The sequence below is a fragment of the Camellia sinensis genome, chromosome 3 (assembly GCF_055761805.1).
Source record: "Camellia sinensis isolate YWXY chromosome 3, ASM5576180v1, whole genome shotgun sequence".
In the NCBI taxonomy this organism is placed as follows: domain Eukaryota; kingdom Viridiplantae; phylum Streptophyta; class Magnoliopsida; order Ericales; family Theaceae; genus Camellia; species Camellia sinensis.
Genome location: NC_138963.1, coordinates 35,893,995 through 35,917,411, shown reverse-complemented (window position 1 = coordinate 35,917,411; position 23,417 = coordinate 35,893,995). Strand labels below are relative to the sequence as shown.

The 23,417-nt window shown below is 35.1% G+C and overlaps 2 protein-coding genes and 1 pseudogene across 4 annotated transcripts; 2 read left to right on the top strand and 1 right to left on the bottom strand.

The window, feature by feature from the left end:
* Positions 1-7,870: 7,870 nt before the first annotated feature.
* LOC114274817 (UPF0481 protein At3g47200 pseudogene) lies at positions 7,871-9,688 on the top strand (annotated as a pseudogene). The gene has a single exon (XR_014363748.1). The product of XR_014363748.1 is annotated as a UPF0481 protein At3g47200 pseudogene (transcript).
* Positions 9,689-13,430: 3,742 nt separating this feature from the next.
* On the bottom strand, positions 13,431-18,428 carry LOC145822454 (protein SEMI-ROLLED LEAF 2-like). Of its 2 annotated transcripts, XM_082919512.1 has the most exons (6): positions 17,899-18,428; positions 16,061-16,119; positions 15,124-15,238; positions 14,850-14,978; positions 14,181-14,228; positions 13,431-13,699 (listed from the first exon to the last, which is right to left on the bottom strand). In XM_082919512.1, the coding sequence occupies exons 2-6, from the start codon at positions 16,108-16,110 to the stop codon at positions 13,664-13,666; spliced, it is 378 nt and encodes a 125-aa protein (XP_082775638.1). In that variant the 5' UTR covers positions 16,111-16,119; positions 17,899-18,428; the 3' UTR covers positions 13,431-13,663. The 2 variants fall into 2 exon arrangements, with proteins under 2 accessions (XP_082775638.1, XP_082775637.1); XM_082919511.1 differs by lacking the exon at positions 17,899-18,428 and having other exon boundaries at positions 16,061-17,862.
* A 1,998-nt stretch (positions 18,429-20,426) lies between these two features.
* Positions 20,427-22,309, top strand: LOC114274801 (uncharacterized). The gene is made up of 2 exons (XM_028216777.2): positions 20,427-20,751; positions 21,396-22,309. The coding sequence occupies exons 1-2, from the start codon at positions 20,427-20,429 to the stop codon at positions 22,307-22,309; spliced, it is 1,239 nt and encodes a 412-aa protein (XP_028072578.2).
* Positions 22,310-23,417: the final 1,108 nt, after the last annotated feature.

The window sequence follows — 23,417 nt, the reverse complement described above, 5'->3', positions numbered from 1 at the left end:
GTGCACTTTCCGTCGCGAAATCGCTCTACCGGAACTTCAACTCCAGCTTTCAATGCGTTTTTCATCATCACTCGTCAAAAGTGAGATGTATCCCTTTCGAACATGTTGCGATCCCTCCGGGAGGTAAACCGGAGGTCGTAATTGAGTCACCCTCATCAAAAACTCGCATTTCTTTGCTCGTCGTTTTACAACAAATTCGCATTCGAATTAACATTTATTCTACATTGTTATGCACGTCACTTGCATGTTCATGCACACCACTCATACTATTGTGCACGTTTCACAGGTGTTGTCAAATCCTCGTGCTTAACCTGCGTTGTCACGCGCGTTACTCCTCGCATTGCGATGCACCTTTCTATCGACGCCGCGATTGTTTGCATTCAATATCGCTTTGAACATGTGTTGCTAATTATGTTGTGCTTGTCGAGTTTCTTTCTTTTGCAGGCACGATGTTGTATGTGCGGTTCATTTGAGGCTGGTGCGACCAGACGAACCGCGCAGGTATTGTATCTTCTCCGTGTGAGACGTGGCGAGAATCGAACAATTCTCCGCATTCTTAACTGCATGAAATGTAGTTGTTGCTTTGCATTCTTGCTTAAAACTGTTGCATCTATTGTGAATATGTGCTTCATTACAGCTTGCTGCATTCGCATGATCCTTAAGTTACCTTCGACTTCTTGTATTGTCGGTTGCATTTTGCCCCTGCCTGCGGGCGTATCTCTGTTTATCTCGCCTATTTGTCTAAGTCTTCGGCCTTGTCAAAAATAGGTCGTTTCTGGGCTTTAACATTCACTCCCGTCACTTATGACTTCCGAGTTCTGTCAAAGAGGGCAACTGTAGACACCCCATTTTTGACCGACCTTAAGACTCAGACGTCACCAGTTGAGCGCTCGGTGATATTGCATATCGTGCTCATTCAGAAGTTTCAAAGTCCCGGTTGCAAGCCTTGCCTCCGGACTTCCGGACTCTTTCATGCTTTGTCTTGGTTTGCAAATCAGGTTTTGTCTTCTCTTCCCGAAGGGAGAGAGAGGTCTCGTAGATCATCTCTCAGTGGCCGTAGGCTACATTTCGTGGTCGTAGGCCATCTTTCCCGTTTGGAGCCCGGATTTCGATTTTTCGGAGCCGACTGCCGTGCCCCTCGGTTCGGGACCACCTAACCACCTCCGTTTGCTCCGGCTTTTGGCACACGCCTTATTTACTCCCTTTTGGGGGACACTGTGGTCCGAGAGACCAACTTTGTGGTGGAACGCCACTTCTGGTGCCTAACAGCCTGTTTTCGGGGCCCTGGGCCACGCGTTTCGGTCCCCGAACCTCCGTTTTGCATCCGTTTTGGTTCATTTTTGGTGGAGACCTTATTTTCATAGTTAGAAAGCTTGTAGGAGGGTGGAAGGCCAGCAATTGTTCTGAAAAGCCAGCTTTATTTCTTCATCGCTCTCTGTCGCTCGTTTTCCTCACTTGAAAGCCAATGTTGACCACCCCGGGGCCACTTTTTTGAACCCTGAACCCTATATTTGTGTTGTACACACCTGGGAGGCCACCAATATTTGGTAGCCGACCAATAATTGTGCCTGAACCTTTTGAACCCCTCTAAAAAATGGTCTTTTCTCTCTCCTGGTTCACTTTTTTTGGGTATTGACTACATAGTTGTGTTGTGCACACATGGGAGGCCACCTTTTTGAGGTGGCCGACCAGCAATTGTCCTTGACCCTTTTGACCCTTGGCCAGCCGTCCATGGGAGGTGGCCGGCCGGCCCCCTGAACCTTCTGAACCTGGCCGGCCATAACCCTCTCACCTGGCTCCTTACAGCTGTATCCGCTGTTTCTCTCCAGGTCCTGTATCCGGGGGGGGTCTTTTTGGGGGGAAATTTGAATTTGATTTTCCCCCCTTTTCTCCACTCCTCTCCTCTATAAAACCAGCACTTCCAGCTACATTTTAAAAGGTTACAAAAATTGGTTTTGAGCTCTTGCATTCAATCTCTCTCTCTCTCTACCACAAGCATCAAAACCCCTTAAGTCCTACACCATTTACCCTACACCTCATAGCACAAGGCCTCCATCCTTCATTCCAGCACTTTGGGACCGTTTTGGAGAGGTTAAAGGCTCAGAAATTTGATCCAAGAGCTACTGGTTCATTGGTCTTCAAGGGTAAGTCTTCTTCTCCTCTTTTCTTACCTTATTTTACTTTGTATCTAAGCCATACTTGCTAGCATTTTTGGGCTCCGACCCAAACTGTAAATAGTCATATTTTGTGCACATATCCATGTTTGATTAAGGGTCTTTCTCTGTTTGAGGTCCCCTCCTCACCCTTTGTGTTTAAACTCTCTTTTAGGCCAATTTTTGCATAGTATTTTAGGCTTATTTGTGAGTTGTTTTGGACTTGTTCATAAATTGTAAAATAACTTTTTTTGAGCCCCTCTTTAACATTGTTGAAGGGCTCTCCTCTGTTTGAGGTCTCCTACTATCACTTGTCTCTTTATCTCGCTTTTAAGCCAATTCTTGCATAGTATTTTAGGCTTATTTGTGAGCTGTTTTGGACTTTTCCATAAACTGTGAAATATATTGTTTTGAGCCCCTATTCAACTTTGTTGAAGGGATCTCCTCTGTTTGAGAACAGAAGTTACCACTTGTCTCTTTACCCCTCTTTTAGGCCTTTTCTTGCATGCTAGTTTGGCCTTATTTGTGATTATTTTCGTGGCTTGATGTAAACTGTAAAGTGCCTTGTTTTGAGCCCCTCTTCAACTTTGTTGAAGGGCTCTTTGCCATTTGGGGCCAGCTTTTGTCCCTTTGTGTTTAATCTCTCTTTTAGGGCCATTTTTGTATGATAGATTAGCCCTATTTGTGTTCATTTTTTAGACTTGTTATAAACTGGAAATATGCATGTTTTGGGACTGTCTTGCATCTGTCTTCATGCGTCATGATCAAATAATGCATGCTTTGTATAGCTGTAAGTCATTCCATGTGCCTAGTTTCGAGTTTCGGGATTCATTCCATGCATCGGGTGCCATGTTTCCATGTTTCGGGGCTGTTTTGTATCATATTTCAGCGCTAAAATTCACATGTTTGCATATCATGTTCCATGCCTTGCCATGCTTTGGGTAGAGTGGCATTTGATGTCTCAGGCTTGGTCTTCGGTTTGCGTGCATGTGTGCACGCATTTCGAGTGTCTCATTTTCATCTCATGGCTACTGATGTGAGTGTGGCTGAGGTCCACTCATGTTGGTGTAAGTCCATTGTGCATTGTGTATGCCATTTCATTTCATAGCATTGCGTATGCTAAGTTGTGTGTTAGAGCATTGTGTATGCCTTGTTGCATCGTGCATTGTGTATGCCATCTCATAGCATTGTGCATGCTAGGTTGTATATTAGTTGCATTCATGCATGTCATGTATATTGCATTGTACTTGGGATAGGAGCTAGCCCAAGCACGGAAAACGAGGGACGTTTCGTACTCCGAGTGACGGAACGTGTCTCAATTCCCGATTGCCGACACTCCGGATTACCCATGATGGAGTTTGGGTCTTGTTGTGTTTATATGTGCATTCATTTCATATTAAGTCTTGCAAATCGACTCCTCGGCCATCATGCATCGAGATGCGTGATTGGTGACACGAGGATCGAGGACTACACTCCCTGAAGAGTAGTCATGCATATATATGTGAAAATACTTTGCCATGCCCCTTTGTTGCTCTCTGTTGCAGCAAATCAGAAATCGGCAGATTTCCGAAGCTTGGCACGCATTCCAAGAACAATTGCAAACAGAGGCAAACCGGGGCATCGCGAGGGATTCTCCGCACAAGGCAACCTGAGCATGCATCATTCATCATCCGGAGCAGATTTGAGGCAGTCCCTGGCTTGCACGCCAATTTATTGCTTTCCTAATTTAATTTGTTAATTAATTAGGGTTTTGTACATATTTGGACTGTAATTATTCATTTGGGACTGTATATTATTTATTTAGACCCTCTGCGCGAGGGCACAACTATAATAAGTGTGCGTGTGTGTGATGTATGTCTTCCAACCCCACGTCTTTCTCCATTTTGTTTACCCGCTTATGATGGTTAGATTAGGGCATGTTTCAATTAGCATAAAGTATTATAGCATGTTTGCATTCATTTCATCTTTCTTGCATGCACCGGGCTCGGCGCATCATACTAACTGCATTGTATTTCAATTCCAAAGTTGAATACATGTTAGCTGTAGCATTTCATATGCCATGTTTAGAATAGCCGAGCCTATCTGAGTTGCATTTTTGCATGTGTTGCATTAGGCATTTCTGTATAGTTAGGATCATGCATGGATTTCTAATTAGCTTCTGTTTTGGCTTGGAGTACTCGGTAAGTTTTTGTGCTTTAGCATCCTTGCATGCATATGAGTGATTGCCATGATAGCATGCTTACCATGAGGCTATGTGCTTATGTGATATAACTACCTGAATGCCTGTGGGTGAAGGTTGGGTTATTTGGATTGGAACAATTCATTCACTGTGAGTTTTAAGCCCACTAGATAGTGGCAAAATCTTTCTCTTTTTTTTTTCTTTTTTTTCTTTTCTCTCTAAGCCCACCCGAGGGTGGCAAATCCACATCTTAGCCTACTTGCGGGTAGCACCATCAAACCATTTTCAAAATAAACAAACATGAAACGTTTTGTTCCAATTCAGGCGATCCAGTCTATACTTGTATGTTGTGCGCATCACATAGTAAATCTAGGCTAATAACCAGAATAAGAACGCATAATGTTTTCAAAAATAGATATCATGGTTAGTAAAGGCCGATCTTTGATCGGGCGAGCGGGGGTGCTCACGAAGTGACCTTCCCCAATCGTACCCAAGTTCCTGAGCCGAGGCAACTTTGGTGATAACGGACACGTGGCCTTAGGCAAACGAGTCAGGGTTTCCTAAATTTCCCCAAAATAAAATATTTAGGTGGCGACTCTGTATCTGGCAAAGCAGTTCATGTTTGGCACTTCTTTCAAAATCTGTTTTCTCAAAACGATTTGCCGGATTTGGACTCTTTGGTTCAGATTTAGAACCGTGACAATTTGAGAGTCCTGAACCGTAGTGAGCCCAATATGAACAGAACCGGGGGGGGACTCGCCCTCCCGGGACGTTCGGGGACGTCTACACATGTGAAGTAAGAAAATTTGTTTGGTTATGAGTTTTGGAAAGAGTTTCAAAACTTAATTCAAATTGTTATAACTCATAACAAAATACACTATTTTCACACTATTGAAAATTCTGATCAACACTCATAACCAAACTCTTTTTAAAATTCAATTAAAAAATTTATTATTAACAGAAAATAACATTAATCAATTTTTTAATTGAAAATACTACAAAGAAAATAATTTTTTTTCAAAATAAATATTCAAAAAATTTAAATCATAAATATTTAAATAATTTAAATAATTTAAAAATTTTAATAAGTAAAAAATTTAAATAAATATTCAAAAAATTTAAATCGTAGAAATTTAAATAATTTAAATATTCAAAAAATTTAAATATTTTAAAATGTTAATATTTTAAATTTAAAAATAACTCTACACTTAAATCGTAACCAAACACATAAAACAAAACTTAATTAAGAAATTATTTTTAAACCTCATAACCAAACACATAACTCAAAACTCCATACTACTTTCACAACTCTACACTCAAATCGTAACCAAATACATAACAAAAAAAATTAAAATATTTAAAAATATTTTTATAAAATAGAGTTTGAATTTTTTTTTATAAAATATTTTAAAATTTAAAAAATTAAAATCGTAATAATTTGAAATTAAATATTTAAAAATATTCAAAAAATTAAAAAAATCGTAAAATGTTTAAATATTAAAATATTTAAAATCTTAACAAAATTAAAATATTTTTAAAATATTTAAATATTTAAAATATTGATTTGAATTGAGTTTTGAAAAGTGTTTTGAATTATGTGTTTGGTTATGAATTTTGAAAAATAATGATTATGTTTTGAATTGAATTTTGAGAAATAGGTGTAGAATTATGATTTGAAAGCCTAAAACAAACAACACACTGAAATCAGTAAGTGAAACTATAATTTGAGAGGCTTACCCAACGGAGCTGTTTTTTGGTTTAAATGGCATTACGACAAGGCTTTATAGATGAATTGGGTTGATTGGAGCATCTAGTAATTCAACCTAGTTTGGAGTTGTATTTTAGCCTAGCACAGGTTCGGGGTGAATCTATGGAGGCGTGTTCAAGCGCAGCTCAATTGCCATGTCTGAATCAATATTCATTCAACTAGAAGGATCAAAAAGACTAAACATAGAAAGGAAGAGAGCAAAACAATTGTAGCAGACAGACATGGATTGACTGGATACTATTTTTTATCCCCTTCTCTCTAGATGAGCTAGCGTGGATAGGCAAACAAGTAAATAACATATATAGAAACTTCATTATAGAAACTTCATTATCGAAACATATATGTAAATAAAACTAGTATTTTTCATGAGCATGCGGAGCTGAGAGCTTGTTTGCTAAATGACCACGCTCATGCTTGGTTCATCAACTAGGGAAAGTCTTGTCGTCTTGAGCCTGAGCTTTTTTTAGACCTCTATTCATTTCTAATGCCAAGTCTAGATTTTTATATTCTTATACTCTAGTGTTGTGATTTTTTTTTCTTCCCTCAACTACTTCCAGTGGAACTAAACTGGTAGTATTTTCTACCTTTTTTTTTTTTTTTTTTTTTTTTTTTCCCAAGAACATGCATAAATAAACAAGACAAGTAATTCCAAAATGCTAACCAAACATTATTACCTCAACAACATTCCCCAATTTCTTCATTTTCTCAACAACCAAACAAATGTTACTACTCAAAAACCCTCTAAACTCAACAAATAGAAAAAACCATAAAAAGAAAAGGCATTATTTTTCCATTCATTCACAGCTGTAACTACTGTAAACTTCTATATCAACAGGGTCACTTGTACTGGAGAAGCCTTTGAAGTTGGCATCTACTAGGAAAATGTTGCTGTGAACTGTGCCTCAAGTGCCTGTTCTTATCCTAGTCACTTATTGAACACTTGCTAACTAAAAATAAATAAATTATATGGTTCATAATATATACAAATTTTATTGCTACATCATTTTAGTTAAAGTTTTGGTATAAATTTTTTATATATTTAAAATTTTCATTAATATTTTTATGGGGTCATCCGACCAAAAGTATTCTTATTTAACTGATATCCTAATTAATTATATTTACTAAAGTTGGACACTATCATATTGATATGTATATTATTAATATATTTTTTTTGTGATTTTATTTTGGGACATGATATTTTCAGTCTCAAATTCTTTTATCATTGTGTCTTAAAACACTCACAATCTTTAGACTATGCCTAAATTTTACATATTTCAACGGTGTAAACGTAATGAAATAGGAGCACACAAAAATTTAACAAGAGATGATCCTTTATCTAATTTTGTATATCTAACATTACAATAATTGGTTCTAATTTTTAGATTTGAATAGTAATGTCCCAAAAAATAACAACAATGTTAAGAATAAAGAATCAATAATAAAATGATTTACAAAAAATTTATAAAATAAACAATTTTAATTATAATAATGATATCACATCATTAATAACATATAGTATCACCACCAATACAACAAAAAACTTATATAGGAGGGATGAAACTCACAAACCATCCTGCCACCTACACGTAAAAAATAAAAAAAAAATAAAAAAAACCTATTAAATAGTGATATCTTATCAAAATTAAACCAAAGGGAAGCTTCTTTATGTTGTTTACTAATCTCCCTCAAATAATTGACTATGAATAGTAGATAGTGAAAATCACAAAATTATACAATAATTTCGAAATATTTTATGACTATATTCTTTCATAAATTATTATTTATCACCTTTCATTGCTTAATCACCTAGGGACACTTTGGGAAGAGATTAAAAAGGTCAATTTTTTGATTTTTTAATTTTTTTATCCAAAAAAACCTAGCCTCTTGCCAAAAAAAATTACCAAAAAAATTAAAAAATAAAAAAAAAATTAATTTTTTACTAACTTTTCAAAACACCACCTAATATAATAGCTCATCTATCCACTTTTTTCCCTAATTACAATATCAAAAAATATCACTAGTCCATAATACGGAACTGAATAGTGACGAGATAACCATATACTCTCTTCTTTCCTTCCTCATACATGTTCTACCAAACTTTTAATCTTCTTTCCACAACATTTGCTCCCAAGAAAAAGCCCTCCTCTTCTCTACCCAATTATGCCCACATCACCACCAGACATGGGTAGCAATTCAGGCACACAACCACCCCACAACCACCACACCATCACCGTATGGGAAGTGAACCAAGCCCGATTAGACAGCATGCGCCAAAAAATCACCGCCACACCGGTCCTCCTCAGCAAGACCGCCGGCCACAGCTCCTGCTCCATCTTCCGAGTCCCCCAAACCCTCATCGACATCAACGGCGGCGCCTATCAACCCCACATCGTCTCCATCGGCCCCTACCACCACTCCCAACCCCACCTCCAAATGATCGAAGAGCACAAATGGCGTTTTTTAGGCTCACTTTTAACTCGAACCCAATCCAAAGGCCTCACTTTAGAAGACTACCTCAAAGCAATTCAACCCCTCGAATCCAAAGCCAGAGATTCCTACTCCGAAACCATCCGATTCGACACCGATGAGTTCATCGAAATGTTAGTCCTCGACGGCTGTTTTATAATCGAATTGTTTCGCAAAATAGGCAACGTTGTTCGTTTCGACCGAAACGACCCATTAGTGTCTCTGTCTTGGGTATACTCGTTTTTTTTACGAGATCTTATTCGCTTAGAAAATCAAATCCCTTTCTTTATCCTACAACGCTTGTTCGATCTCTCGATAATGCCCGGAGAAGAGTCCGGTCCTTCTCTTGCCAAACTCGCAATCGATTTCTTCAACAACGCCATCCAAAGGCCTGATGATGTCATCGCCCAGTGCCAAACCCTACAAGGAAAACACTTGCTTGATTTTCTCAGATCGAGTTTTATTCCTAAGGATCAGCAACAATATAACCAACGGAATCCGGCAGCCGCCACGCATGTAATCCAATGCGTCTCCAAGCTCCGCCGTGCCGGAATTAATCTCCGGCAGGGTAAGGTGGCGGAGGATAGCTTCCTGGTGGTCAAATTCAAGAACGGGGTGCTCGAAATGCCGACGATCTCCATTGACGATTTCATGAGCTGTTTCATGATAAACTGTGTCGCCTATGAACAGTGTCAGAAAAACTGTTCAAATCACTTTACGACCTATGCCACATTTCTAGACTGCTTAATCAACACGTCTAAAGACGTGGAGTACCTATCGGATCAAAACATAATTGAAAATTATTTTGGGACCGATACTGAGCTAGCAAAATTCATCAACAATTTGGGGAGAGATGTGACTTTTGACATAGAGATTTGTTATTTGTCTGGGTTGTTTAGTGAGGTGAATCAGTATTATAAGAATGGTTGGCATGTACAGTGGGCGAGCTTTAAGTACACTTATTTTAGAAGTCCGTGGTCGTTTATATCGGCATTGGCTGCGTTTGTTCTTCTGGTTCTTGCTGTGTTACAGACTTTGTATTCTGTGCTAAGTTACATTAAAGAGCCGTGAAAATTTAGAAATGGATTGAGAAAATATGTAAATATGATTATATTTGATTCACATCTGTTTTTTTCTTTTTGGAGTCGTTAATTAAATTCATATTCCAGATATAGTCTTATTGAAAAATGTTAGATATGCATACATTTAATTTAATTAATTTTTTTTTTTTTTTTTTTTTTGTGATGCCAAGTGTCTATTAATAATTATTTTTAAGAGGGTAATGTATATGATGAATTATATTTTTTTGTTCTTGAATAATACATTTTATGATATTTTGTTTTATAACGTTTTAATTGCTAATTTTACTCTTACAATATTGAATGTGTGTTAAAGTTCCAACAGAAAGTACCAAGAGGAAACAAGAAGTGGGGTTGATTTTTAGATCTTTAAGTGACTGGTAGATGAGATCAAGGTAGCTATGCAAGGCATTTGTTTTTTTGAGCAATGTTTGGTATTATAAAAAATGTTTTATAAAAATGATTATAAAAAATTTTTGACTTTTAAATTATATATACAGTAAGTTATAAAGTGTAATATAAAAATAGAGATTCTTTCATGATTATTTTTATGAAAAATTTTCATGATGCCTAACATTTTATTTTATTTTATTTTATTTTTTTATGAATCAAAAAAGAAAGAAGCAATGCCTTGTTTTCTTGGGGGGTGAAAGAGTGTCATTGAATAAGTCCGTTTGGAAACAAGTTAATTTAGTAATTTTTTGGTTATTTGACTAAAATATGAACTAAAAAAAATTAGTATGTTTGGGATAACTTTTTGATTTTTTATGAAAAGATGTGCAAAAAGTAGAGAGAAAAAAGAATCTTTGACTTTTTTGTATGAATTGTTGACTTTTTAGCTAATTTAATAATTTTTTAACTTTTTAACTAAAAAGTTTAGTTGCCAAACGAGGCCTACGTGTATGGAAAAGAAGAATAAATTATTTTTTTTATTTTGGGTAACGTGACGTGATGCTTTAATTTGATATTGATCACTTATTTTATATTTTTTGTTGTACTTTTTTAAGAACAACTTACAAATGTCAAGACATAAATAATATAAAATAATATTTTAAAATTACTAAATTATTTTTTGAAGAGTAATGTTATTCAAGTTAAAAAAAAAGTAGATTTATTTTTCAAATCTACTAATGTGACAATATATTAAAATATTTAAAATAAATCTCTCTTATATATTTTTTAATCATTTTATTTATATATTATTAAATCTAAAAAATAAATTTACAGGGGGGGATTAAGGGATTTTCACGGAAAATTCAGTCTATCAAATTTTTTTTTCTCTTTTTTTTTTTTGGGGGGGGGGGGGTGGGTGATTAAGGGATTTTCAGGGAAAATTCAGTCTATGCATTGAGAACTTATTCAGTGCAACTTGGGCACTGCGACATGATCCTCTAACTCCAACATCATTAGATGAAATGGTGAGACTCACTAATTTATATATATATTAATAAGAATAATGTTATATGTATTAATTAATATACACACTAGTGTACTAACAGATAACATGACATCATTTGTATAGTTTTGAATATTTGTAACTTGTATAATAAATATAGTCCATAATAATTTCATAAAATTAATTAGTATATTAGTGTGTATATTAATTAATATATCTAACACCACATATTAATAATTAAAAAAATAACAAGAAGAGTTGAGAATCGATAATTGATTAATGATAAGATCACTCACACCTCACAGCCGAATAATATTTGCTTTAATTATAACAAAAAAAAAAATCGTATTGAATGGCTATATCTTGGACACTTGTTCAATAAATAATAGCGATCATCATTTTTCTTGCTTTTAAAGTTAGTCAAAAAATCAAAATTATTGGCCATTGCTCTTCACAATGTTTTAGGCTTGCATTTTTTTAAATCAAGTAGGTAGCTATCCATATTGATGGTGATTTATCCACATTGACTGTGATTGTGACAAAATATATATAATATTAATTTTCTAGAAAAATCTCAATAATTGTGTTTGGCTTTAATTTTTTGAATTTAATTTTTAAAAAATTTAGTTTTTTTTTTATTTTTTTTTCATATTTTTTTATTTTTAGTGAATTTTTTTAAAATTTTAAGCATTTGTTTATTTTTTTAAATGTACCGATATATCTAAAAAGTAAAATATTTGTAAAAAATATTTAAAAAAATTAATAAATACACAAAAATATGAAAACTATATTGAATTTTCGTTTATTTTTTTAATTTTTGGTATTTAGTAAATTTTTTTTGCTATTTATGTTAGGTGTGTCTAAAAATAAAATAAAAAAAAAACTTAAAATATTAAAAAAAAATCAGTAAAAACAAAAAAATACGGAAAATAAGAAAATAAAATTTTTTGAAAAGTGTTTTTAAAAACTGAAAACAAACAATGTGTTTCTGTGGAATTTGTGTAGATTTAATTATAAAATAAATTTGAATGATAGATTAGCTACCTTGTTCGGCTTAGCTTTGCCATGTAAATATAAAAAAAATTATACAACGTCCAAACAAATTTAGGTGATATCTTAACTTGTGTTTTATCGGTTAAAATGGCAAAATATACTATTTGTATATTGACATTTTAGACTATAATAAAATAACTATCCTAAAATAATTGATGTGAAACAATACTTTCAAATCATTAAATAACTTCTCGTACATGTGAACCATTGAATTTTTGCAATTATAAGCAAATCTATCCGACTAAGAGCGTCTCTATCCCCATTTTTTAAAATTGGCATGTCAAATTTTTTTAAACGTTTGGATATCAAATAAACATATACAAATTAAACATCTCTAAAATATATATATATATATATATATATATGTCAAATTTATTATTTTATACTTTTATTTTTTTGCTTTAATTATTTTTTGAACTCTTTTGTAATAAGTCATTGCCATTAAAATTAAAATAATAAAAAAAAAAAGCAGAATTTGACATCTTTTATGTCAAATCAAAACAGGCTAATTGGTAAAAACCACATTACCAAACCGTTGGTTTAATTTGGTTAGATTTCATCGGTTTGGGCTTTCATAAATTGGGCCAATTTTTATCATAAAAAATAACTGGGCCTAAAATCTTTAACAAAATAATAAGCCCACACTACTAAAAAAAATACTTTTTGCGACCGCTATAAACCGTCGCAAATAATAAAAAACAGTCGCAAAAGACTTTTTGCGACGGCCCATGCGACGGCAAATGGGGGTCGCGAATATGGGGGTGGCAAATACTTTTTGCGACGGCAAAGCAACGGTCGCAAATTATTTGCGACCACCTAAACTACTTATGGCGACCCCTATTTTGCCGTCGCAAAAAACAAAGAAAAATACTAACATGATCTTTGGCGACCATCTTGTTACCGTCGCAAAAAATTAAAAATAAAAATAAAAATAAATAAATAAATAAACAAATTGTGAAACATTAAAGCCCTTTTACCTATCCAGCTGTTTATCAAACAAATTAGACAAATCAAACCCACAGCTAACCTCTAGATATTCTTCCTATTTTCTTCAAATATTAAAGCTTGAACAAAATAAAAACAAAAAATGTCACAATTAAACAATTACTTTTAATATGTGAAACTTTTTTTCATCATATTCCAGTTGGGGTAATATTTGTCAAAACACTTCCAATTACTACTAATAGAACTTATAAAAGGCGTGTCAATGAAGCACAAGCATCTCAAAGCCCAAATGATGAACTAAAGGTTTAAGATCTAACACGAGGCCTTTAAAGGACTGGGAACATCATTGTGAGAAAACATAAAAATGCAATCAAGTAAAGACAACCAAACATGCAGAACTAAGCTTCTTATGGAGCTCATCCAATTCCGATTGATAGCATGAGAAACCACATTTTTAACAGCATTAAAATCCACAAGCAAAAATAAAGGTGAATAACCAGTAGCAACAATAATTCTTTGTTCTCACATGATAAAAAAATCTTATTCCAATCTCTAATCAGAGTAAGAGGGGAAGGGGAATGGAGGCAGGATAAGACAAATCATTGCTTACTTCTAATATCCATACTACCCTTGTTTTTTACCGGTCATACCTGCAACCACCTGCAAAGATGCAATCCGAATAATCAAATTAGTTAAAATTACCCGTGCACAAAATTCTTCCATCAGGTACATATATATTTGAAGTAGTACATAAAATGCCCGTAACGTAAAAAATCACTTTCGAAATGTTGAAATGCATAAAAAAAAACCTTAGGGGTAAAGTACATGGTTTTTATAGGGGAAGAATCCTAGTAATTTTTCTAGGCAAGACATCAAAAATGAGCCCAAAACTCCAGTTATCAAGGTCTAGAGAAAGCAGCTGGGAAGCACTAGGGTCTACAAAAGGCAGCTATTGGAAGAGATAATAAGTAGAGAGAGAGAGAGAGAGAGAGAGAGAGAGAGAGATTAACAGAAAGCCAGACAACAAGATCAATATTGATGAGATAAACTACCAAACTAAAAGTCGAACTGAGATTGTGATAACATGTACAGGAACAAGCTGTTTTTAAAAGGAAAATTGAACAAGTTGAAATTTGCTTACATTGTCAAACTCAGATGGAATATGTGAGTTTTGACCCATAAACCAAACCTACACAGAAACAAAACATAGATTAACATGAAAATGATGATAAAATGATTAAGAATAATATAGGAAAATAAGCATATAACCCCCATGGTTTGTGAACTATTAAAGTGCACCATCAGGCCTGTCAACAATTTTAGTGAAAAGCCTAAAATATCCCTGTACATAAGTAACCTCACTGTGCAAACCACGAACATTTTTGTAATTTTTTTGGGAGGCAAAATTCACTTTAGCCCCTTGTGCTTTACTCCATGAGCAGTTGTCCTGGCAGGAGGGGGGGGGAGGGGGGGGTTAAACCGCACATGGACTAAACCACAAGGGGTAAAGTTAAGTTTGCTCAATAATATATGCGTATGTAAAAAGGTTCGAGGAACACAAATTGTAAAGAAAAAAAGTGAGAAACATAGCTAATAGCTATGACAGAATTTTGCTAATAACAATGGACGGATGGTGGATTCATGCAACACTAACAGAGAATTTTTCTCACTAGATGACATTGCTTAGATCCACACGTTAATATTGAAGCCAATTGCCAAATGACATGATATTAGTATCAGTTTTACGTTTAAACCAAAGATAAAACTTTTTTTTTTCCTTATTTTTATTTTTTGAAAGTTGAACATATACCAGTGAAGAAAGGGCTTGCATCCCAGCTGCACGAAGATTCGTTGCTCTCTCCTCTTCCCCTACTTCTTGAGCTAGTCGACAGAGTTTTGGAATATATCCTTCTACATTAAAAATGCAAGTCCCATCTGTCTGCAAAATACAGTAGATACGTAAGTCCAAAGTTTTCTGTAGGCTGCAAAATCTACAAGACAAAACATTTCAAAATTATGCTGAATTTCTCTAATTGAAGGATAAAGAATAACAAAACAAAGTATAGATACTCAATAGTACCAACCAGATTAGTTACAAAGTCAAAAAGTGTCTGGCATCCCATAATTCGCATATCATCCTGTTGAGTTTGATCCAGCAGAATGTGAATGATGCTTAGTAAACTACTTGCAAAGAGAGGCCTGTCATATAGTCACAGATTATAATGCAGATACATAAGTATATCCCACAGAAGAGGAGTAGAAGGTATACATCAAATCATGATATCCATTAGTCATAGCCCTGTTTGGTGTCGTAACATGCTGAACATAATTAGACATGTCAGTGCAGCTTGAAGAGCAGAGTTAGGACATCAAGTATTACTAAATAATGTAAGAGCTGAACCTTTTGCCTTTTTATATGTAATAGAGGTAAAAGGAAACTGTGACAATCTGGACTTAAAAACATCATAATTCATATAGATACAAACAATTGCCACTCTTCCCGTGGACATAACTTTAGCATTGCTATATATATATATATAATACTCTATTGATGAAATTATGAACAGCAAGAAGCAATGTTCTGTTCCTCTGCAGGCTACTAACTTTCCCTTTTTGTTTTGCCTGTTCTTTTGTTTTCTTTACTTATTTCATTTGTAGTAAAAATATTTGTGTCTGCAACTGTTCCAGCACAATGATGCATATTCTGCCACTAAAGCTGAAGAAGAGGCGCTGGTCATCAAGTCAAATGGTAGTAATGGGCTTCTAACATGCTGCATCTGTCCTAGCAGCATTTTCTGTCCTGGTGATAAATTGCTTGTTCCATCATTGGTATCTGCTGCGAGGGCAGGGAAATCGAAGGTAACCAAGTTTTTTGTCCATTTAATTTCTCATGTTGTGACTGCCTTACATATTGGTTTTATAATGTTCTAGAAATTCATGTGTTTCATTCAATATCAAGTTGGTGGATAGCTAGGTTCTTAATCATTTGAAGCCATATAATTAATAAATGACATAATGTACCTGTTCTTTCGCGTAGGGCATGAAAAATTGAGTATTTGTGCTGCATACATTCTCTCTTTCTGTAAAACACTAAACCAGTTACTAACTGAAAACATTTGTATAAACCATGAAACGTGGGCAATTGGCTTTAAGGTTCAAAACTTGCGTCATAAAATATATACAAATACCACTAAAAAAAAGTTTCTATTTATTTAGACAGTAACAAAGATGAAGAGTAAATATAGCAGGTTTAACTGAACAAAATACAGTAACAAAGATGGAAGGGCACCAATGTAAATAAGAACCAGTTGTACCATATTTCACAAAATAATGACAGGAGGAATATGATCCACAAACATAAAGTTACACCAATTAAGATAGAAAGTTTAACTAGAGAGATGAGGAGTAAATAAGCAGCAATTGTATCATATTCCACCAGGAAAATTATTAGTAGGTCTAAAGTAGCACATAGTGCATCTCATGTACATGTAACATGCTTATATAGTCTTGGAATACATGTGCTTGATCCTTGTGAACTAACAAGAAAAATATAGCCTCCGGGCCTCGACTCCTTAGGGTCTATCTCAAAGGTCACCCTTCTATAGTTAGGCTTTTTTAACATGGGGAGTAGAAGGTTTTAATCCTTTCCTTATGAGAGGAATAACCTCTCATCATCTTTATTAGTAGGTCTATTCTATCTTAGCGTCCACACGTCCCAACATCTATGCAATGGATTGCATACGGGCAATATTGAAAAAGTTCTTCCTAGTATATTGCTGCTGCCTTTCTTGCAACTTTCATTCTTTTAGAACTATGTGGTATGGTTCAGCTACCTACCCGATTGAATTATTTGGCCCACTCATTATCAATGAGATCAGGGTACTTCCAGCAAGAAACATATCGAATAGTCGAAGCTCGGTTAGCTGAAAATCAAAATTTAGAACTACCAGCAATCATAAAGGACCTACATCTTAAGGAGTAGATGAAGTGAAGAAGTGCCAAAGTACAGCCAATCAAATTCATCAAGCCAAAGTTCAAATTGTTTGCATAAACTTTTATTAGTAATCTTAACAACCATCCATTAGAAAACATGAAGAAAAAAGATAGATGCATATCTATAAAACTATTGTCACATAAATTTTATCCCGATTGAAGTCACTTATAATGAGAAGAAGCTCTATTTCATACATAGTCTAAGTACAATCTAAGTGCCTCCAAGCCATGTAACATTTTAAAATCATCAAAGGGAAGGGGGAAAAAAAACAAACAAACAAAAAATAGCCTTTCAAATTACCTAATTCAGAGAATTCTTGATTCCATCCTATTTACTATTTTTTATTTTTGACAAGTAACTCAAATTACCAGACCAATTTTCTTCAATGCACAATTAAGTCAAGACTTGAGAGTTCAATCACAAAGACAATTCACATTGTAGTCGAAGAATTTACAAAACATGATGATTGAATCGTGGAAGAATGGACGATAACAAGTAAAATCACAAAATTAATGTTAATCACGTGATTCAAAAAATTCACAATCATCGAGATTGCTTAGTCAAGCATACAAAGAGAGATTTCTCACAGTTAAAAAAAGCTTGCTCGATACCGATTGTACAGTAGATAATACTGTACTCGTCGTCTCAGAGTAATCTGATTCGTTTGATGGACATAGAAATGGAATGTATGTATGTATATAGTTATACATTCCATGGATATATATATATAGAGAGAGAGAGTACCGAAGAGCAGAGAAGAGAGCTGGATTACAGAGACATCAGATGGATTATAGATATCATTAAACACATATAATAGATATAATAGAGAGAGAAAGTTGGATTCATTCATAGAAATTAGGCTTACCGATTATGAATCAAGCGAAATCTTCAAATCTTCATCAACAATCGATCAAAACCTTCAAATCTTCATCAACAATTGATCAAAATCTTCAAATGAACAATAAAATTGTGATGGAGAGTCCAAAGAGAGAGTCGAACAAGAGAGAATGAAGAGTGAAGAGTGGAGAGAGAGAGAGAGTTCATATCGTTAGAGGTCGGTCTTCAATGAAGAGAGTGAAATCGATTTGGGAAATGAGGGATAGATAGGGTTGAAAGAGATAAGGGATCGATTTGGGAAATCGATTTGGGAAATACGGGATAGATACCGTTGGAGGTCGGTCCTTAGGTCAATCGTTTGTTGGGAAATAAGGGATCGATTTGGGAAATTGAAAGAGAACCGAAATCGATTTTTCCCTTCCTTTTTTTTTTTTGTTTAAGTTAAGAACACGATTTGGGGGTTTAAATAAAATGACAGTTTGGTGTAAAAAGTGATTTTTTGCGACGGTTAAATAATCAGTCGCAAAAAAATAGACGCAAAAAGTCTAATTTCTAGTAGTGCCAATTAAAATCTGCAACAAAATCCAAACCCTATTCATAAATTTTTAAAAAACTAACAAAACAGAAATGAGCAAAGAAGCTCAATGACTCTTTACAAAATAGTTAATGGAATCCAACAAAAAAACAAAACACAAGACCACAAAAATTTCAAACTTAGAAAACCAAAATCAAGCTGAATATGATTATTAGTTTTTTTTGTTTTTTTTTTAATTTTAAAATAATCTGGTGCCTAGGTAAATCTCCACTAATTCTGAGATACCCGCAAATCACCCCGTTTATACGGATTGGGTAAATCTTTGGCTATGCTCACAACCATGACTCCAAAGATTTTTTTTTTGAAGTACAAAAATTGATAAAATTAAACATTATCTAAATACCAATCAAAACTGATTGATTTTGAATGGTTCTATTAATCCAATTGGTTTTTTCAATTTTGTTTATGACCTTATCCATGATTTTTTTTTTTCAATTTTTATACAATAATATTGAGATTTTGCAATTTTATCCGTCAACACACACATACATATATATGCTTTGGTGAGAGTGGTGGGAGTGGGTGGCATTGTAGCTGTAGAGGGGCAGTTGAGTGTTATAGTACGATTTCAATGAAATCAGAAGCATTGGTGAGAGAAAAGGGTGCTCTAGAAGGGATAAGGGTATGAAGGAGCTGAATGAATTCATTGATAAAAGTGAAGTGAATGATCTACCCCTGCTAGGTAGAAGATATACATGGTGCAACTCCAGGAAAGGTGAAAAATGAAGTAGAATTGACAGGGTTTTAGTGGAACCAAAATGGTTGGAATCATTTAATCTAAAATTATGGGGGTTACCTAGAGCACTGTCAGATCATAGCCCTTTACTCTTGATAGAGGATGAGAGAGATTGGGGCCCCAGGCAGTTTAGGTTTTTGAATGCTTGGACTTTTCATCCAAATTTCTTACCTTTTGTGGAAAAGTAGTGGAAGGAGCATGATGTTCAAGGCTGGGTTGGATTCAGATTATTTAAGAAGATGAAAGAGTTAAAGCTAGCTCTGAAACAGTGGAATAGTGAAGTATTTGGCAATATAAATACTAAATTAAAACAAGCAGAAGATGACTTGCATCAGATTGATCTTTTAGCAGAGGAAAGAGCGCTTGAAAGGCAAAAAAAGCTCTAAGAAGAGAGGTTAGTGATGAAGCTGGCAGGTTGTATAGAATGGTGGGGTGGATGTGGCTTAAAAAATCATGACTAAATTGGGATTTGAAAGGAGACAAAAATACAAGATATTTTCATGTGGTAGTCAAAAGTAGACAGGGGAGAAATGAGATTAACTCATTACTTATTAAAGATGAGGTTTTTGAAGATCCTAATAAAGTAAAGCAGGAGGTTCAAACATGTTTTCGAAGACAATTTAAAGAGGAGTGGAGTTCAAGACCTATATTGGAGGGACCATTCAAGTTAGTTAAGAACAACCCATTTTTTGATCTGTTGGAATTAGAATTTTCTGAGGCAGAGATAAGGTGTGTTGTCAAGGATTGTGATGGTAATATGGCTCCAGGCCCGGATGGGTACAACTTTTCATGTGTCCAAAAGATGTGGAAGGTTATGAAGAGTGATGTGATCAACTTTATGAGTGAATTCCATAAAAACAGTAAGTTGGTTAAAGGGATCAATAGTTCTTTTATCACTTTGGTGCCTAAGAAGGAGAATCCTGTGGGTTTAGCTTATTATTGACCAATTAGTTTGGTTGGCTCATTGTATAAGATACTATCAAAAGTGCTATCTTCTAGGTTAAAAGCAGTGCTCTCTCAAATTATAAGTGAAAATCAATCAGCATTCCTAGGAGGTAGGAACATATTAGATGGTGTTTTGGTGACAAATGAGGTGGTGCATGGATGAAAAAAGTCTAGGAAAAGAGGTTTGATCATAAAGCTAGATTTTGAGAAAGCCTATGACTCATTAAATTGAGACTTTTTGTTTTCAATGATTATAAATTTTGGATTTTGAGGGAAATGGATGGAATGGATTAAGGAGTGTATTACCTCTTCTAGACTATCTGTGCTTGTTAATGGAGCACCTATTGGTGAATTTAGTCCACAAAGAGGGCTCAGACAAGGGGATTCCCTGTCTCATTTTCTGTTCAACATAGCAGCAGAGGGTTTAAGCATATTACTGTCAAGAGCTTTGGATATGGATTTGATAAAATGGGTGAAGATTGGAGCATGTGGGGTAGTTTTGACCCATTTACAGTTTGCAGATGATTCCATCTTGTTGTGTGAAGCTGAAGTTTTGGAAGTCAGAAATTTGAAGAGAATATTGAGGTGTTTTGAACTATTGTCAGGTCTGAGGATAAACTATCACAAAAGTGTAGTGAGTGGTGTGGGAGTTCCAGTTGAATCTATGAATGAGTTTGCACCTGTGCTAAATTGCAGAGTGAAAAGATTACCAATTAAGTAACTTGGATTACCATTCGGGGCTAACCCAAGTAGAAAAGCAACTTGGAGGCCTGTTTTGGACAAAGTCAGAACTAAACTAGCAGGGTGGAAAAAGAGATTACTCTCATTTGCAGGGAGATTGTCACTAATAAAGTCTGTACTTTCTTCTTTGCCCATGTATTATCTGTCATTGTATAAAATGCCACCGCAAAAGAGCTGGATAAGCTTCAGGCCTCATTTCTCTGGGGTGGGTCTGAATTAAGAAAGACAGTTCATATAGTAAAATAGAAGGAAGTCTCCAAACATGTTGACCAAGGAGGATTAGGGGTTAGGAGAGTTAATGAGGCTAATGCTTGCCTTTTATTAAAATGGTGGTGGTGGTTTGGAGTTGAGAGCAAAGTACTTTGGAGAAGAGTCATATGCAGCAAATACGAGGTAGATTAGTGGAATTGGAGGCCTTTAGTCACATCTAACAGCAGGTGTTCAAAAATTTGGAAGGATATTGTGAAAGGTATTGAACAAAATAACAGCCTTATGGTGTTTTTTCTAGAAAATTATCAGATAAAAGTGGGTAATGGCCATAGGGTGAAGTTCTTGATGGATAAATGGTGTGAAAATATAAGTCTTAAAGATGAGTTCCCACTCTTATATAGACTGGTTGTAAACAAGGGAGAGTCTTTCTCTGCAATGATGGAAAGGAAGGTGGATACAAGTGAGTGGTTGTTCCAATTCAAAAGGGAGCTATATGATTGGGAAAGTGTGGAGGTTACCAGATTGATAGGATTTTTAGAGGCTTGTTCTGTCTTCAGGTCATCCTTACAAGATACACTAGTGTGGGAGGCTTCAAAAACAGGTAGGTTTACAGTTGAATCAGTCTACAAATTTCTGGCAGGTAGGTTTGGCAGCTATAGTAGAACAAGCAAAAGGGTGTGGGTGAAGTACATTCCTCCTAAAGTTCAATTCTTTGGGTGTCTTGCTTGGAAAGGTAAAATTAAAACAACAGACTTTCTTCTTTGGATTGGTGTTCTCAATGCAAATGCATCAACCCACTGCATTCTATACAAATCTGTGGATGAGTCACTCAATCATGTCCTATTGTCTTGCCTAGTGACTTGGAGAGTGTGGTCAGAAATACTAAATTGGTGGGGAGTACATGGTGTACTACCAGATACAAAGGAGGCTATTCTTCACTGGTGGGCAAAATTTAGGCTCAGCAAAAAAGAGAGGATGATGTGGGAAGCTCTTCCTATTACAGTGTTGTGGTCTGTGTGGAAACATCATAATGAATGCTTGTTTAGGGATGTTATCCCAAATGTTGAAGGTGTGTGTGATAGGATAAAGTTTAGAACGGATGTGTGGTTCAAGGAAGTGTTTAAAGATAATAAATTCACAATGCATGATTTTCTCTTTAACTTGAAGCATATTAGATTCTGTTTGGGTGGTGGTGCGAGGGCAGTGCTATAAGAATGCTTAGTTCTGGGTTGTCTTGCTTTTGGGATATCTCATTTTGTTCAGTGGGGGACACGCAGTGTGATATTCAATGGCTGGGTGGATTGATGGAATTGGAATCTTGGTGGAGGTTAATTATTAGTTTTGTTGCTGTTGGTACTGCTATGGTTTTCTAGTCTAGGTTTCTTGGTGAAATTGGGTGAGGCTCTGGAACTCAGAGTTTCGTTTTGGGGTGTTTTGTTGCAGGGCCACGTAGTGTGATCTTTATTGGCTGGGTGGATTGATGAAGTTGGAATTTTGGTGGAGGTTATTGATGGGTCGTTGAACACACCAAAATTAAATACTAAACTATACCAAATTCAATCAGAATAATGGCAAGTCCAGGTATCGATCCACAGGAACTATTGTGAAATTAAACTAATTTAATTGTCAAATTCCTAAATTAATTTTGACAAAAAGATTGGTTGTTTATAACCTAATTTAATAATGAATAAATTAAACTAAGGAATTAAATTATCAATAATAAATGAAATTGGGTTTACTGAATTGGGGGAAAAATCCTAGGGTAGAGAATTCACCACTAACCACATAATTAGGGTTTCCAATTGAATTAATTATGCTATGGTTTGAACGGATTAATACTTCGCAACTACAAGCTCAAAGCATTTAACAAGAAGATCATCACATTCAATGTACGAGCACGAATCGTTCACTCTAAACTAAGGTAGTGATACGACTCATTCCTCGTAGCATGGTTCGTCTCATACCTTAAATGTGAAGGAATAGAAAACTCATGTATGGATAATATTCAACAATCACAGAAAGTCAAATATTCGAAGAGATAATAAAAAATATAATAAAGAAACTTCTAAATCACCATACAAATGTTCAAACCTTTACATAATTAAAGATAAAAAAGAAAACAAAATAATTACATGGCTAGGGTTTCATCAAAACCCTAGAAAAGACGACTAGCCACTCATGGAGGAGTGGAAGGAGGTAGAAGGAGAAGGAACCACCATGGCAGACATCTTGAAGCTTTTGTTTCTCTTCCTTTCCAAACCCTAGCCTCTCTCTTTAGGTCAAAACAACTTCCGAACCCTAATCCAGCCTTTTACTTGCC